Genomic DNA, 17,013 nt, shown 5'->3' with positions numbered 1-17,013 from the left:
CAAGTTTCAACAGGTTTCCCTGCTCAGCTGCCCTCAGAATCTGCCTTTACCTCTCTAAATTACATACCATTTCTCTGGAAGAATTTCCTGATGTCTCCTTCCACCTGTTCTATCTGTACAGTGGCAGAATTGGCATGAGGTTTGGGTCATGGTGGTGCCTCATGTAGGTTGGTTTCTGAGCCTCATCATCAGACTCATTTAATAAAAAGCCCATAAAGACAAGACTTACACACTCAAGGTTACAAAAACTTCATAGTCACCAACCCTCACAAATGCCAAACAGATGATTAGAAAGACAAACCTCTGAGTTTACAAGGTTTTTCAAGAAGATAGACTTCTCAGAGGAATTCATTTTATTTTTTTAAATATATTTTTATTGATTTCAGAGAGGAAGAGAGAGGGAGAGCGAGAGAAACATCAATGATAAGAGAGATTCATTGATTGGCTGACTCCTGCATGCCCCCTACTGGGGATTGAGCCCACATCCCCAGCATGTGCCCTGAGAGGGAATCCAACCGTGACCTCTTGGTTCATAAGGTCGATGCTCAACCACTAAGCCACACCAACTAGGCAGGAATTCCTTTTAGAATCCTTGAAACTCAGCAAAAGAAGAACACCCAAATGGACCTGAAAACTTAAAAAGGAGTTAGAAATTGACATTAGGAGAAATTCTGTTAAGGCAAATTGGATTTAGTCAAAGCATATGTTTTACTTCTTACTTTTATATGGGAATTGGGGGACAGGAGGACATAGATCAAGTATTTGGTAAAGAGTGCGAAGTTTTAGATTTCCTATACAAAAAGAGATGAAATCATTCAGAGATGCTGGTAAATTACACCCTTGCAAGGGTCTTCCTGCCTTGGGAAAGTCCAAGTTGGGGCCATTTCTGCTGCTAGTTCCATAACTCACTTGAGGACAGGGGCCCTTTTCTCAGTGCCCTGAGCTTTTACACTGTGGGCATAAGTTATGGGTCCCTGTGTGAAATGAAAATGCAGGGTCTCTTGTTAAAAAATGAAGTATTTCAAGAAGGTGACAGCAGTACGGTAAACTAAGCATATAGTCCTTCTGAGCGCAGGACGCTGTGTGGCTGCACAGGTCACACGGCTGTGAGGCTAGTGCGTCTGTGGAAATAACAGTTCTCTCATCTCTCCTTCTCTCCTCTACCCCTCCCTGTCGCCTCTTCCCACTTAACCTCCATATCTTACTTTCTGGATGAAAAGTGACTGGGTAGCTAATGGAGGTATATTCGGAGCTACAACACTGACTGCACTGATGGCTCCCATGGTTGCTTTGACTTGAATTCAGTTCCTGGAGACACTCAATATTTTCTTAATCTTCTCCAAATCTGCCTGTTAACGTGGTATCTGGCCTCCTAGCAGAAGCAGAGAACGTTCCAGAAATTTAAGAAATTAGAGTTATCAAAGCTATCTCTTGCAACCATAAAATGAAAATGCACTAATTTTTGCTTCTTTTCCCCTTTAATTTGATTTCCTGTGGGAACTTCCTTTCCTGTTATAAGAATGGAGGTAAGACATTGTTATTATATCAATGTTTTGTTTTGTTGAGTTTTAATTTTTGTTTGACATGCCATCTATTGTCTATTTGCTGAGCACTGTAATCTTTCAGAAACTTTCTAATTTCAAATCCTTTTAATACTCTTACAAGGTGATGATGAAAATGGAGATGGATAACATCTACTGAATAACATCTATGGTGTATCAAGCACTGTTTTTAGGGTTTTATATGCATTACTTAAAGTTATCCTCAGGAAATCCCTAGGAAATAGGTACTATTATTATCCCTATTGTACAGAAAAGAAACTAAGAGAGTTTCTTTGAACTGGAGAGTTCCAGTGACTTACAGAGCTAGTAAATTATAGGCTTGGAAAGAGAACCCAGAACTGATTCCCAAACTCTCCCTCATTGCTTTATCCTGTAGATAAGAAAGTATCACCTTGTAATATAATATTTGGCAATTTATAGTGTTTTATTTGCAGTAAAATTGACTTTCATAAAAACTAAATTTACAAATGATGAAACTGATATTAAGAATAATTAATAATAGTAATAGCGATAATAGCAGCTAAGTTTTGTGGTATATTTATGATTGCCACCTTTCTCATATCAACATTTCAGTAATTTTATGGGGCAAGCACTATTATCACTATATTTTTATATGCGGAACTTGTTGCACCAAGAATTGTCACGTCTGCATAGCAAACTACAAAGCCTCAATCTGATCTCAGGTAGACAGATACAAGAACTTAGATTGGTAACGACTATACTAACCCAGTTAGCACAGTAACTGAGCAGGATCTAAACCACCAACCACTCTTCCTAATTCCATGGAATGAAAGAACACATTGCATACAAAACTTTGGTTCTTTATCTTGTCCCAATTCATATAGATTTGACCTACTCATTTATCACAGTTCTAAGAGACAGAGTTCTGATCCTTAAGAATTCTACAGTGAAGCTGAATAAGCTACTGAGGGGACATACAACATAAACATGATAAGCACGGTAAAAGTTAAATTAAAATGCAGGCCACCAACAGACCCTTAGCACACCTGTTCTCTCTATGCATTTTTTAACCACTCACTCTATTCCTGGCACTATATAAGAAAGTAATGAATCAAAACAATTCAACATATTAATGGAAGCACATACAAATTCCAAGGTCTCAAGAACAGAAGTAGATCATTCACATGCACATAAGTGCAAATGAAAAATTTTACACTCATTAGTAGTCAAATAATGCTCATTAAATAAAATTCCATACCATTATTCACTTGTGATAACACAAGCACTCTCAAACTCTGTTGGTAGGAAGAAAATTACAATAACCTTTCTAGAGAGCATTTGGCAATTTTTATTAAGAAACTTAAAATGGTTGTATTTATTCATTGGATAAATCCACTTTTAATAATTTATGTTAGGGAAATAATAAGTGTATGAACAATAAAATCCAAAACAATTTTTTTCTTTTATTTATTGGTGAAATGTATGAGCAATTTCAATATCTACCAATAAGATAAATTGATGTGATTTTAGAATGTTTTTGAATAACATAATGGCATAGGCAAATGTTTACATCATGCTAAGTAAAAATGCACTATATAAAACATTTATAAAATAATTCTAATTGTAATTATGTACACCATGTATACTACCTATAGTATATATAAAACTGTATATATTACTCTCATGTATATACGGATTATAACTGATATATGTACAAATATTCAAAGTGTATATATATGGCTAATGTAATAAATTTTCAAAATTTTTTAATTTTAATTTTGTCTTTACATCACTCTCTGTTCTACAAAATAAATAGATAGTAATTTTAGTCAGAAGAAACACAAGAGGTATTTTTCAGAGGAGGCCATGTGCTTCTTATTTGAGGACACTGGGTCTGGCATTTCAGAAAAATGACATTTGATCTATGTTTTAGAGCAGGGGTTGGCAAACTTCTGCAAAGGGCCGAATATTAAATATATTTGGCTTTGTGGGGCCTACGGTCTCTGTTGTCACTGCTCAATTCTGCTGTTTCAGGGTAAAAACAGTATGACCACTCATAAATGATTGAATGTAGCTCTGCTCCAATCAAACTTAACTTATGGAACTGGCATTGGAGTTTCATATAATTTTGACTTCTTTTGTGAGTTTTTTTCAACCATTTAAAAATATAAACACCATTCTTAGCTCACAAGAAGTATAAAAACAGGCAGCAGGTTGAATGTGACCTGTGGGTTGTATTTGTTGACTGCCTTAGAGAATGAATCATGTACAAAGACACTAGGCATGAAAGAATAAAATATTCCAGTTTGCTTTGGAGATTGGAAGTGGCATAGAACCCTGCTCATAACATTGTTGGGTAAGTGCAATGGGAGACCAGACAGTGGGGATAGAGGGAAAGGAGATTTTTCCACATCAAAGGAGGTACAGGTGGGCCACCCTTAAGGAGGCCAGTAGAAGGTGTGGATTTTCACTGGAGTAGTGGGGTTGCCTTATCTCAAACAAACCACAGCTAGTCCTCTGCATGGACAAGGCATTGTGTTCAAAGGGAATGGAGGTCTCCCTCATAGAAACTCTACAGTCACTTTTAAAAATGTGACATACATTTTAAAGCAGAGAGAATAAGAGTAAATGGTGTAGTGAGACTCCTTTAAGTACTCCATTTGACCAAGGAAAATTGTGTGTAATAAAAGAAGTTAACGGGGGACTTGAGATCAAATATCCAAAGAGAGAAACTTTACAGAAAGGAAGATCAGCCAGGTTTAGTTTGTCAGGAGAGAGAGAGGACTGGCTACATGAGAAATATTAACTAGCATTTTTGGAGACAGTCCGGCAGATCATTCCAAAATAACTAACATTCTGCGAACAGATCCCTGTGACCTCTGCCCCACTGTTCAAATGAACAACAGGACCAGCTGCTTCTGGTGTTGCTCCAAGGGCCTTCCCAAGAACTGCTTGCGGACAGGGTGGGGTCTCCTCACTTGCAAAAGACAACAGGAGACAACAATGGAAGTTATTTGCATTTATCTTGTCCCCTAAAGTGCTGCTGTGAGCTCCTTTTAAATTTTGTTTGATAGGATTAGGAGGTTGAGTAACAAAATGGCCCAATATGCCTTTGTGTTTTGCCTCTAAAATTTAATAACTGCATAAAATTTGAGGTTTATAAAGTCTGCAAAAGAAGAGAGAAAAAAGAAAAGTTGTTTCAACTCTGAAACTATGACTAGGCAGTCTCTGTCTCTCTCCACTTATAATGTATATGTACATATATCATATGTATAAAATGTGTGTATTTGATCCTGTATATTATTTCTTACATTGTAGAGCTAATCCTAGTAAGTCTTTAATTCTTCCAGAAATATTACAAAGACAAAGAAAATTAATATGAACCATATACTTTGTATTTTACGGTTTTCCCCAGCATGCAAAGGGTTTGCACAGGCTAATTAACTTCAAGCTGATAGAAAAGCCAAAACTGCAACCAAAGTTTCATTTCTATTAAAGACTTATTCTGTTTTTTTCTTTTGATTTTTATTTATTTATTTTTTGCATTATGTAGCTAATATTCAAAAAGAAATGAAGACTCAATACTATCAAGTCAACTGAAGTTGTTAAAAAAAATGTAGGGCTTTTTAGGAGACGCAGCAGAAAATCAGAATGAGAGATTATTTAGTAACTGACTTAATAATCCTTATCTCTGAGGCTATTTTCACTTATTTTTCTTTTCTTTCTTTTTTTTTTTAGTTTCCAATGTTTTCTTAAAAATGGTTTTTGTTTGTGTGATTAAAGAAAAAATTATGAGTGCTTTTAATTTAAAAAATACAGAAAAAATAAAGAACAGTTATTCAATAGTTAACATGTGACAGCAAAGCATGCATAAACCCTTCTCAGCTCAGAGACAGTGGGGGAAATATTGAACTTTTATATTACAGTTTTTTCCTGTTAAGTGAAGAGTCACACCTTCACTTATCCACCCTCCCTTTTACCAAGATATTATATTAATACATGAGACCATTTTGTAAACCAGTTTGAGCTACTTCTGGTTATTAGGTATTATTATTCAGTTTCTTAAAAGCACCACATTGTGCTTCTCTTAAACTTTCTTAGTGTTATCTTAGACCGAGTTCCTTCCCTAAGAGGTGGGGTTTTCGCTATTTCTCTGGGTGTCTTCCCAAACTTACCTGGCCCAAGTTTTCATGGGAGTTTTGTATTTTCTTATTCAAGGCCTTTATTTTAAAAACCTGTAACATGCTAGAAGTAACACAGTCAAATTCATGTAGACCAATTAGGAAAAGGCAAGTATGGATTAGAGGAAAATTTTATATTACAAAACATTATAAGTATATTGTTTCTTGGAAGTTCATTGTTTTACCTGATTGAGTTGTATCTCATTTAATAGATTTGCTTTTAAAAAGCCAATAGTCGTTTCTAATTAAAGTATCAATTTTTCAAATTCAAATGGGTTTTCTTAACATTTTAAAAATTTGGCACAAATTCTAATTTGCTTAATTTTCTTGTCTTAGAATCCTTTATATAAAGATAATAAAATGCTAACTTCCAACAGTTATACAAATTAAATGAGAATACAACTTAAGAATTGTATGTCATTATTAAAGATAGAAATCTGATGAAAGGCATAAGGATGTATTGAAACCATCATAGTGCCTACACACTAGTGCTCAATAAGTATTTGTCAAGTGAGTATAGGAATTAATATAATTCCCAACACTCCATTAAGGAAGCAGTGAATATGTGAAGGAAATACCAGCAGCGTTGCCTATTTGCCCTATTATTCTCTTCAACTGCTATAGCGGATAAGCTTTTAACCTTATTTTTGTGCTAGCACTATAGAACTTAGTTTTTCTCCACATAAATTTATCCATTAATGCACAATAATCTAAGCTCAGAATAACTATTTACATCACTCTACAGATTAGGATATTGGGACTCTGAGTGTCTGTATGACTTTCCCCAAGACAGATGATGAGAAAGTAGCAAAGCTAAAGATGCTCTTCACTCCTCTGAGAGCCATATCCTATGCTTTCTCTCCACTTATGCGGCTTTCTTTATATTCTTTAACTAGAGGCCCGGTGCACAAATTTGTGCACGGGTGGGGTCTGGCCAGCCCTGCCCCGATTGGGCCGGCTAGGGGGAGGGGCTGTAGGAGGTTGGCCAGAGGGCCCCACCCCCAATCGGGAAGGGGGGGTTGATGGGGGCCAGGGCTGGCTGAGGGGAGGGGCCACGGCCAGCCCTGCCCCCCACAGTGCATGTCATAGCGACTGGTCGTTCTGTCATTCTGGTAGCTTAGCGTTTTATATATACAGATGGAATGCTGGGAAGATGGGTGAGTGAGAGAATCTGAGTATGGAAAGTGTCTCAAAGTTGTATGTATGCTACAAAATCCAAGTATTTAACTATCCTAACACAGATAAACTGTAAAGCTTTGGATCAGAGTATTTATTATGCTAGATTATTTTTTAATCATCATGATGAATATGTTTTGTAAGTATTTATTTGCCTATGTCAGCTTATTTGTAAGAAGAATCTCAGATTGCTTAACTAAGAGCATTCAACTTCTATGTATAAAGATCCCCATAGTTTCCACAGCTTCCCACATCCATTATCACATCTGATCCTCATTATAGCCCTCTGGAGTAAGCCAGAGGTGATATAATTGCAGGTGGAAATGTGAAGACAGTATTCACATGGAGCATTTCAACCAATTTGCTAGTGCAATTTTCTCCTATTTCTGTAATGTAGATGTGGAAACTGGAGGGAAAAAAAGCAGACTGAATGCTAAGAAAAAGCATGTGATTGGGAACACTGTTCACTGCTTCTTTCAGTAAACCACAGAAAGATAACAAAGGCTACTGCGCCCAGTACAGAGGGGAGGTGTGTAACACTGTCCTGGCAAATGGTGCTCTTGTTTTCTTCAACAACTCCTACGCGGACCCTGAGGAGGCCCAAGAACTACTCGTGCACACCGCCTGGAGTGAACTGAGAGCAGTGAGCCCGTTCTGCCGGCCAGCTGCGGAGGCTTTGCTGTGTAACCACATTTTCCAAGAATGCAACCCTGGGGTGGTACCTACTCCTATACCCATTTGCAGGTAAAATTAAAAGTAAATAAATGGGTGAATGTATTTGACTGTCTTCAAACAGGAAAAGTTTTCAAAAGTGGAAGCTGTCTTGTGCATTAGTAAAGGCAAAAACTGGCTTTTGTCCAAAATAGAAGGCAATTAATTGGATAAAACTCCTACCATGTAAATCACTGATGATACCTTATAATACGAGGGTCCTGAACTTCTAGAAAACGTTGTAAAGGTATAATATTCTGTTGCCCTTGTTATTGTTCACATTATCATATTCTTAAATATCCTTGCTTTCTATGAAATTAAAAAAAAATCTAAACTAATATGGATCTTATTAGTAAGCCAAGAGAGAAAAGGGAAAATAAAACTACATTACAAGTGTTTCAGCATTATTTGCCAATAAATATGAGATCAAGATGAGCATTTCAGAATATTACTTTATATTATGTGTAAATATATATATATTTTTTTAAATATATTTTTAATGATTTTAAAGAGGAAGGGAGAGAAAGATAGAAACATCAATGATGAGAGAGAATCACTGATAGGCTGCCTCCTGCATGCCTCACACTGGGGATCAAGCCCACAACCCAGGCATGTGCCCTGACTGGAAATCAAACCTTGACCTCCTATTTCATAGGTCAATACTTAACCACTAAGCCACACTGGCCGGCTGTATATATTTTAAAATACATTCCACCCACTATTTTAATTTAAGTACTGACACTCTTGTCTCATATGGGAGCAGGAGGAGAAGCAGGGAAGCACACAGCAAGGGACAGGCCTCAGCTTCTCCGGAGCGGGGGCTGGGTAAGGAGTCCCAGGCCCTCGGGTAGCCTGCCAGGAAAGTTGTGCGGTTCTGTTTTGAAAGACAAGCATGCAGAGTGAGGACTGTGTTTCTCAGGCCTTGCCCATTAGCCCGGAGATTAGAGAAAAATCTCCCAGGATGGAAATTGACTGACAATGATCCATGACTTTTAGTGTGTGTGTTTTTAAAACTCTGTGTACCTTGTTTCGGCACCTTTGTAGTTATTCTACTATAAAGCTGAGAGGAGACAGTTTACAGATTCCTAATCTAATACCTTTTGAAATTGAAAGTTGGTATTTTTTCCAAGAAAACTGTACTTCACATGTCATCTTACTTTTAAAAGTAGCATTAATTATGTCTTACAAACAAAATGAGACACCATTTCATCTGACAGGATAATATATTCCATAAAGCCTCATATTATTTACAATAAAACAGTCCTTTCAAAAACCCTCTTGTGAGAACAATGTGCTAGGATGATGTTTTGAAAATAAAGAATTTAGGCACTGCCACAAATTTGGCGCTAACATGCCATGACTCATCAAGTGTTGCTCTTCATCAACTGTTTTAGAGAATACTGCCTGGGGGTGAAGGAGCTCTTCTGTGCAAAAGAATGGCTGGCTCTGGAAGAGAAGACCCACAGGGGACTCTACAGCCCTGGGCTGCATCTGCTCTCGGTGCTCGACTGCAGCAAGCTCCCCAGCATGCACTGGGACCCGCGGGCCTGCACCAGACTGCCATATTTAGGTAAAAGAGTCCTCGCAAGACTTTGGAGGTTAAGAGACAGTTACTGGTTTTGAAGAAACTAAGGTGTGCACTTCAATCTCCTAATATTTCTAGGCATTTCAATTTTTTTTTTGAGTTCTGCCTCCTCTGGATACCTAATAACAGAATCCTAATTGCACAGGCTAGTATAAGGATTTACTTCATTTGTTCTAAGAGAAATTAAAGAGCACTTCTAACTGCTGCTTGAGAGCTTACCTTATTTCAGAAGGGGATCTTAGGAGAGCTTGTACTATTTTCTGGAATGTGCAGAGAAATGGCTAAGGAACTGAATAAAAGAATAAAGTCCTCTTTCTTAGCCAGTGCAGCAGATTTTTAAGCATGCAAAAATAAGCCACATGTTTGAAAGTGCTGACCTCCCAAAACAAAGCTGGATCCCTGCATGCTGCTTTAATGAACTTTGTAAGGAACTCTAACAGCTGGCTTAATTTCCAAGACGCAATCCTTTCACATTTAACACAAAGAATGTTTTCCAGTTGCATATCAAAGAGCTGAAAGAGAACTTGCTGTTCTTAGCACTCTCACAGAATATATGAGATATCTGGATGCTCACTTAAAACAGATTTTTATCCTTTCCCCCTCAGATTTTAAAAAAGAAAACCTAACAAGTAAGTAATTTTGTTTGTGCCCTTGAAACCTTCTGTGTATGTAAGTAGAGTTGTGCATGCGTATTCACACTCATACTTCATAATGTCCAGAACAAAATCTACAGATCCTTTTCAAGGTAGTCACCCAAGGTAGAGCATGAAGAAAAACCATTGGTCTCAGATTGCAGCTTCTAATTAGGCCATGGAGAGCAGCATATTTAGTGAATGATACAAATGATATCTCCTACCTCAAGATTATTAGCTTGCTTGAGCCCTTACTACAGCGGTTCTCAAGCTGTGGGTCGCGACCCCTTTGTCGGTCGAGCGACCCTTTCACAGGGGTCGCCTAAGGCCATCCTGCATATCAGATATTTACATTACGATTCAGTAGCAACATTACAGTTATGAAGTAGCAACGAAAATAATTTTATGGTTGGGTCACAACATGAGGAACTGTATTTAAAGGGCCAGAAGGTTGAGAACCACTGCCTTACTAGTACATGGCTATAAAATACACCAAATTGAAAATGTCACTTTTGACTTTGCTTTCATGATTTTTGTATCAGCTAATTATCTAGAATGAAAACAATATCTTTTTCTTCATTGAGCCAATTCACGATCTTTCCCTGTGACAACAGATCCCTCTTTTGGAAGATAGGTGTTGTTGTTGTTTTTAAGACAGCTAACTTCCAATAAAAAGTTTACAGGGACAAATCAAATAATTTTAAAATGGCTGTCTCAAAATTCCTGGGAAAGAATTCAAAAAGTTTGCTTGAAAAGGGATATCCTAGAAACTAACTTGTATCGGAGAGTGCTTTAACCTACAAAAATGCAGAAATCTTCAGAATGATACTAGAAAAGTTTTTCATGTCAGTCAGCTTCCTCTGATTTGAGTGTTATGAGACTTAAATCATAATTAGTTCCTGTGATACATATTCCAAACCTAATCACCTCTGCACTTGGCTAAGTGCCAGCAGTTGATTTTACTGGCTTACTTAAAGGACTAAGACTTAAAATATTTTTTTAAAAAAATGCTACTGGCTGCAACTGAATGCCTCAGAGTTTTTAAACAAGAGCAGTTAGGGAAAACCAAGAACAAAAAAATCTATTATTCTGAAAGCCTGTCAAATTGTTATTCCCAAATTGAAGGAATGAAAAAGAAATGTTTCTAGTCTGTGTCCTAAGCAAAGTTTACTTTGATTGGACTTTTAATTGTTGACTGAGGTCTATGTTATCCTTCAACTGTTTACTCATTCATCCATTTAAGCAGTTCACTGAGGGTTTATTGTGTGGAAGGGACTGACCTTTAATCCTAGATTAGATAGGAATAACACGCACAAAAAGCACCCATATTTCTGCCTTTTACGCCAATTATAAAGATATAAGTATGAATTACCTACAAAAACTCATTTTCTATTCTTAAAAAATCAGTTTTACAAATTAACGAGACAAAAAAACAAACAACAGTGGTAGTTACTAAAAGAAAAGGGGGTTGGGGTGAGGTCATAAAGGGTAAAGGGGGTCCAATATATGGTGACAGTGGTAAAAACGCAATGCAATATACAGGTGATTTATTATAGAATTTTACATTTGAAACCTATATCTAGCCTTACCTATAGACACTCCCCAACTCAACAATAAAACTTTTACTAGTAGATGTACTTTTAGAAAGGCACCACAACTGTTTGGTTTGGGCCCTGATACATGTTATTCCTTTTTTAGAGAATACTATCTCTCCACCGCCATACACAGACAGACACCTTCAACTGGTATTGCCTGTTCACCCTTTATATTTAACTTTGTTACTTACCTAGAAAATGTATCCTGTATGCCTAGACCAGGAATGGGCTGCCCCTGGAAGCTCACAAGCATCCTGTTCTTAACATTCTTGTAACACTTTTTACACTTTATTATAATTACCTGTTTACTAATTTTTCCAAGTTAAATACATTTTAAATGTATTTTTATTGATTTCAGAGAAGAAGGGAGAGATAGAAACATCAATGATGAGAGAGAATCATTGATAGGCTGCCTCCTGCATGCCCCCTATTGGGGATCAAGCCCACAACATGGGCATGTGCCCTTGACTGGAATAGAACCTGGGACCCTTTGGTGCAGTGGTTGCCAACCTTTCAAACCACGGGCCACTGGTTGGTGACCGCTGCTAGTTCACAGGCTGACGCTCTATCCACTGAGCCAAACCAGCTAGGGCCCAGTTAAATACTTTAACACTAAGATGTGTCATGTTCACTACAGTATTCTTGATACCTAAGAATCAATATTAATTTAGGGGATACATTAATGTATGAATGAATGAGTGAATAAAATTCCTCTGAAGTTCAGAGGAAAAGGATAAAGAGATAAAATCATGATGAGAAGATGCCCGGTAGTATGGTTCTGTGGTTGCGTGTCAACCCATGAAGGGGTCATAGTTGGATTCCCAGTTAGGGTACATGCCCAGGTTGTGGGCTCAATCCCCAGTAGAAGCATGCAGGAGACAGCTGATCAATGTTTCTCATCATTGATGCTTCTATCCTTCTCTCACTCTCTCTTCCTCTCTCTGAAATAAATAAAAACATTTTTTAACAATCATGTTGAGGAGAGAAACTTTAAAAGGAACGAAACTGGAGTTCCAAATTGATTATTTCAATCCAAAGATACAACTAATGTCACTCTAGGGAAGACCAGAGCAAATAGATCAGAAACAATAATCAAGGAAAAGCAAAACAAAACTATCCCTAAAGGAAGAAGTAATTAAACCCATAAAACAAAACTATTGTTTAAACTATGTCAATTCTTGCATTTAGAAAATAAATCATCCTAAATTATCATGGATTATCCTCTTAATATGCCACTGAATTCTATTTTCTGATATTTTTTTAGGAAAAACTACCCTTATATTTATTAATGAAATTACACTACAAACTTTATGAATTACATTACATTTCCTTGCATGTTAAATATGGTATGAACTGCTCGGTAAAATACAAATACAAAAATAGTCACTTCTCCCTGTCTTTTAATGACTGCCCCATCTTTATTATTAGCAGCTCTCCAGTTTAGCCCCCCCCTTTTTTAATTAAATTCAAAATATCGTGGCAGTTAACTGGTTAAATTTCCTAGTTATAGCTATATTCAGATTTTCTAATTCTTCAAATTTAATAATAGCATTTCCCTTAAGATTTAAAAAATGTAATTATTTTATTTTCATTGACCTTTGAATCTATTGTCTAATTCCTTCAACATTCCTAATTCGTATGTTTGTGCCTTTCCTATGTTTTTAAAATTAAAATTCCATTGATTAGGCTACTTAATAATATTTATAAGACCAACTATTCACCTATTTTAAATTCTATCATTTGTGGTATATGTATTCTAACTTATTAATTTCTGCTTGTACATGACTGTTACTTTATCTTCTATTTTCCTTTGTTTTCTATAGTTTTTGTTTCCTTTCCAAAGTCTGGGGATAAATGTTTAGTTCTTTCTTTTTTTTATCTAATGGAAAGAGATAATGCTATGAGTTTATCATTTAGCACAGTTTTGGCCAAATTCCATACCTCCTATTAGTAAGTCATTTTCTAATTGGTATCTATGGCTACTTTTTACTCTATGATGGAAAAGATACTGAATATGTTTTCTTTTTTTAGATGTCCTATTGGATTTTATTTAATCTATTTAATTGCATTTTGGTCAAATAACAGATCTGCATAATTTCTGCTTTTTTATTTTATTGAGATTTTCCTTGGTGGCCTGACAAAAAGATCATGTCTGTCACTTTTCCACAAATATTTCAAAATAAGGTTTATTCTCTCTTTTTAGGGTATAAATTTCATTCTTTACTAGTAAAACTTTCCTGTTAATTATATTATTAAAATACTCTGTATCCATGTTCTTGTCTTTACTTAATCAATTAAAAGGACTTAAAATATAATTAATATGATTGTTTTATAGATATCTAATGTACTTTGCACTCAACTGAGTGATATGCATATGGCATCTTTTGGTTTCTAGCAGTAATGCAGATTTCACCTCATTTTTATATTGCATAGACCTTTTGAATGGGAGTTTGACAGTGGCCAATTTTTAGATGAACTAACTGCTGCTCATTTGTGTCCCAATTTTTCATCTTCTTCCATTAATTTTATTCTGTTTGTAAAACAACAGTATAAATCTCAGCTTTAGACAACCCTGACTTCAAGTATAATTTCATTAAAAGACTTTATTTAATAACAAATTCCACAATTGCTGTCAGGTCGCAAACAACATGATGCATTGGAAAGAGCACTAGCCCAGAATCTGTTGTTTTTTTGTTTTTTTATGGACAACTATTTGTTCTTTTATTTATTATTTTTCATATTATTGCTAGTATTACAGATATCTCCCCCCCCCCCCCCCCCACTCCCCTCATCCTCAGACTCCCCCAGGTCTGTATTTTTTGGTCGTGACCAAAAAAGTTTTTTTCTCTAAGTCTCATTTTTTAAATGTTACGCTCCTGTAAGCTGGATTTACTTTCAACTGGACCTCACTGGAGCCTTACAATTAGACTTTATAGATATATATCCAGGGAGAATCTGATATATAAAAACATATTCTTAAAATTAAATTTAGTTTACTGATTGCTTGAATACAAAAGTTGCAATTTAAAAGTTTAAGGCTGAATGACAAGCATTATTATTTACTTTCAGCATTCCCATCAATGACGTCCTCAAAGCCGAGTGTGGACATTCCAAATTTGCCTTCCTCCTCCTCCTCCTCCTTTTCTGTCTCACCTGCATATTCCATGACTGTAATCATCTCTATCATGTCCAGCTTTGCAGTATTTGCGTTTCTTACCATAACCACTCTTTATTGCTGCCGAAGGCGAAAACAATGGAAAAATAAGAAAAGGTGAGGTTCTAGTTTAATCTAACCACACGCAGTAATGTTTTAAAACCTACATATTTAATATTGGAATAGGGGGTGGGAGGTGGAATACATATTACTGCCATGCCAGTCTTTTTAGGACATCCATGACATTGCTTTAAAATTAAGTACCCTACCATGATCTTTAAAATATCAGTAACTTTTTGCATAGGATCACATGTCCTCAGGTTGACATTTTCAGCACATAGAAGCTAAACAATAATTTGGAAGAATATGGCTATTCCTGCTCCCATCTTCCCCCTCATCTCCACTGCCACTGCTAGACTGGACAAAACTCCTGAGAAAATGTGACATTTGACTCTAGACCAAACCAAATACTTCATTGCTCTAAAACTGAACGATCTTTGGCTGTCTTAGTATTATTTGTTTCCTACTAAATGCCAAATCTCTTTAGAACATAAGTCTGAGTATAAAGATTTCACCTGAGCCTGAGCTCCTTACTGATCTTACCTTATCCTGCAGAGAATCAGCAGCAGTGACCCTGACTACTCTTCCGTCTGAGCTCCTGCTGGACAGACTGCATCCTAACCCCATGTACCAGCGGATGCCACTCCTTCTGAATCCCAAATTGCTCAGCCTGGAGTATCCAAGGAATAATATTGAATATGTGAGGGATATTGGAGAAGGAGCATTTGGAAGGGTCTTTCAAGCAAGGTAAAAAAAATGTAAATAAATCTCTTCACTGAAATTCGTTGTGTCTGAAAAGTTACCAGACCAGTATGTATAATAGTTATTATCAAAGCAGTTAATTCTTCATGCCATCAACCTTACTTGTATTGAGAACTGTGCTTTGAATCTAAGTAATTTCCCTCTCTGCTCGAAAGGAGGGTGTGTATATGGGGAGAATCTTCATTTGTATAGTGTTCAAATTATAAGTAATCAGCAAAGTTTAATCATCTTTCCCTTTTAGAAAATAATTTTAAATAATTTTTTGCAATATTCTTAGTAAATAATTCTCAAATATACTTCTCTTCAATTTTCAATATCTAGTTTTTCTATTTAAGCACTCAGGGCCTGACCTTTGTAGATACTAAATAGATGCTCTTAGAATAAAAAAACAGAAAAAGAAAAAATAATGCAAAAATGTCAGAAAATAACAAGCTTGAGAAACAAGTATGCAGTAGGCCAGTGGTCAGCAAACTCATTAGTCAACAGAGCCAAATATCAACAGTACAACGATTAAAATTTCTTTTGAGAGCCAAATTTTTTAAACTTAAACTATATAGGTAGATACATTGTTATTAACTTAGGATACTCCTAAACTGGCGTTTGCTAAAAACATCCTCAATCTGAGGGGTCGACCTCAGCAAACGTACCCCCACTTCTTCTAACACCACTTCTTCAAAATAGACTCGCCCAGGCCAAAAACCGACTCCTGCACATGGGCCATGAAGTTTCAATCGCACTGTACGAGCGCGCCCGCACGTGGTATTTTGTGGAAGAGCCACACTTAAGGGGCCAAAGAGCCACATGTGGCTCGCGAACCGCGGTTTGCCGACCACTGCACTAGGCCCAATGCCAGCCCTTTGTGTGAACTGGAATAAAAGATCCTCTCTGCATGATGCAGCTCCTCAGAACTGATGGGCCAGAGAATGTGGACACCAATTATCTCTTTGATCTGGTGCTCTTGGGTGGGACACAACTTTACATCCACTCAAGGTGGCCTTGGGAGGAAGTTTACATGTTTAATGAAAATCTCACACAAATACTTATTAAAAACCAAAAATATGCAATGTATCATTGTAGGGGCTTTGGGGACATCGAGATGAATAAGTCATCGTCCCTACCCTCCCAGAATTTAGGTTCTCGCCAGAGATTAAGGGATTAGGATGGTAATGATAATCCCATTGGGTCTGTGGGGTTGTAAAAATTCCTCTAATTTATGAATACTGAACTTTTCAAACTTAATCTATATTGAAAATAGCCCCAGAGATTTTTATTAATTGAAGTCAAGGAATTTTAAGTACAATCTACTTATTGGCATCTTTCTTTGATTCTGAGGCTCTGGAAAAGGCTGCATAAATGGGGGGATGTAAATGAATATGCACAGACATGTGACTATGAATACGATTCTTGATCTTTGATTTCTTTCTAAATAAATGAACCTCCCAGGGCTCCAGGCTTACTCCCCCACGAACCGTCCACCATGGTGGCAGTGAAGATGCTCAAAGAAGAGGCTTCAGCTGACATGCAAGCCGACTTTCAACGGGAGGCGGCCCTCATGGCGGAATTTGACAATCCTAACATTGTGAAACTCTTAGGTATGAGCATATGAGTGAAGACATTTATTGTATCAGAAAACA

General features: G+C 36.7%; 1 protein-coding gene across 5 annotated transcripts in view; it reads left to right on the top strand.

Annotated features, from left to right (window-relative positions):
• MUSK (muscle associated receptor tyrosine kinase) overlaps nucleotides 1-17,013 on the top strand; it is a 64,270-nt gene that overhangs the window by 45,502 nt on the left and 1,755 nt on the right. For 2 of the 5 annotated variants that reach the window (XM_070430087.1, XM_070430085.1), the window contains 6 exons: nucleotides 1,520-1,526; nucleotides 7,361-7,624; nucleotides 8,986-9,161; nucleotides 14,473-14,674; nucleotides 15,173-15,364; nucleotides 16,823-16,971. In XM_070430087.1, coding sequence (XP_070286188.1) covers nucleotides 1,520-1,526; nucleotides 7,361-7,624; nucleotides 8,986-9,161; nucleotides 14,473-14,674; nucleotides 15,173-15,364; nucleotides 16,823-16,971 — 990 coding nt within the window. Of the gene's footprint in view, nucleotides 1-1,519; nucleotides 1,527-7,360; nucleotides 7,625-8,985; nucleotides 9,162-9,781; nucleotides 9,806-14,472; nucleotides 14,675-15,172; nucleotides 15,365-16,822; nucleotides 16,972-17,013 lie in introns of all 5 variants that reach the window. The other 3 variants (XM_070430089.1, XM_070430088.1, XM_070430086.1) reach the window with 2 other exon arrangements.

This window comes from Myotis yumanensis, unplaced genomic scaffold (assembly GCF_028538775.1).
Source record: "Myotis yumanensis isolate MYYU_CA2020_CCGP unplaced genomic scaffold, mMyoYum1.0.hap1 SCAF_12, whole genome shotgun sequence".
In the NCBI taxonomy this organism is placed as follows: domain Eukaryota; kingdom Metazoa; phylum Chordata; class Mammalia; order Chiroptera; family Vespertilionidae; genus Myotis; species Myotis yumanensis.
Note: the sequence above shows the minus strand (reverse complement) of the source record. Positions and strands in the feature narration are given on the sequence as shown.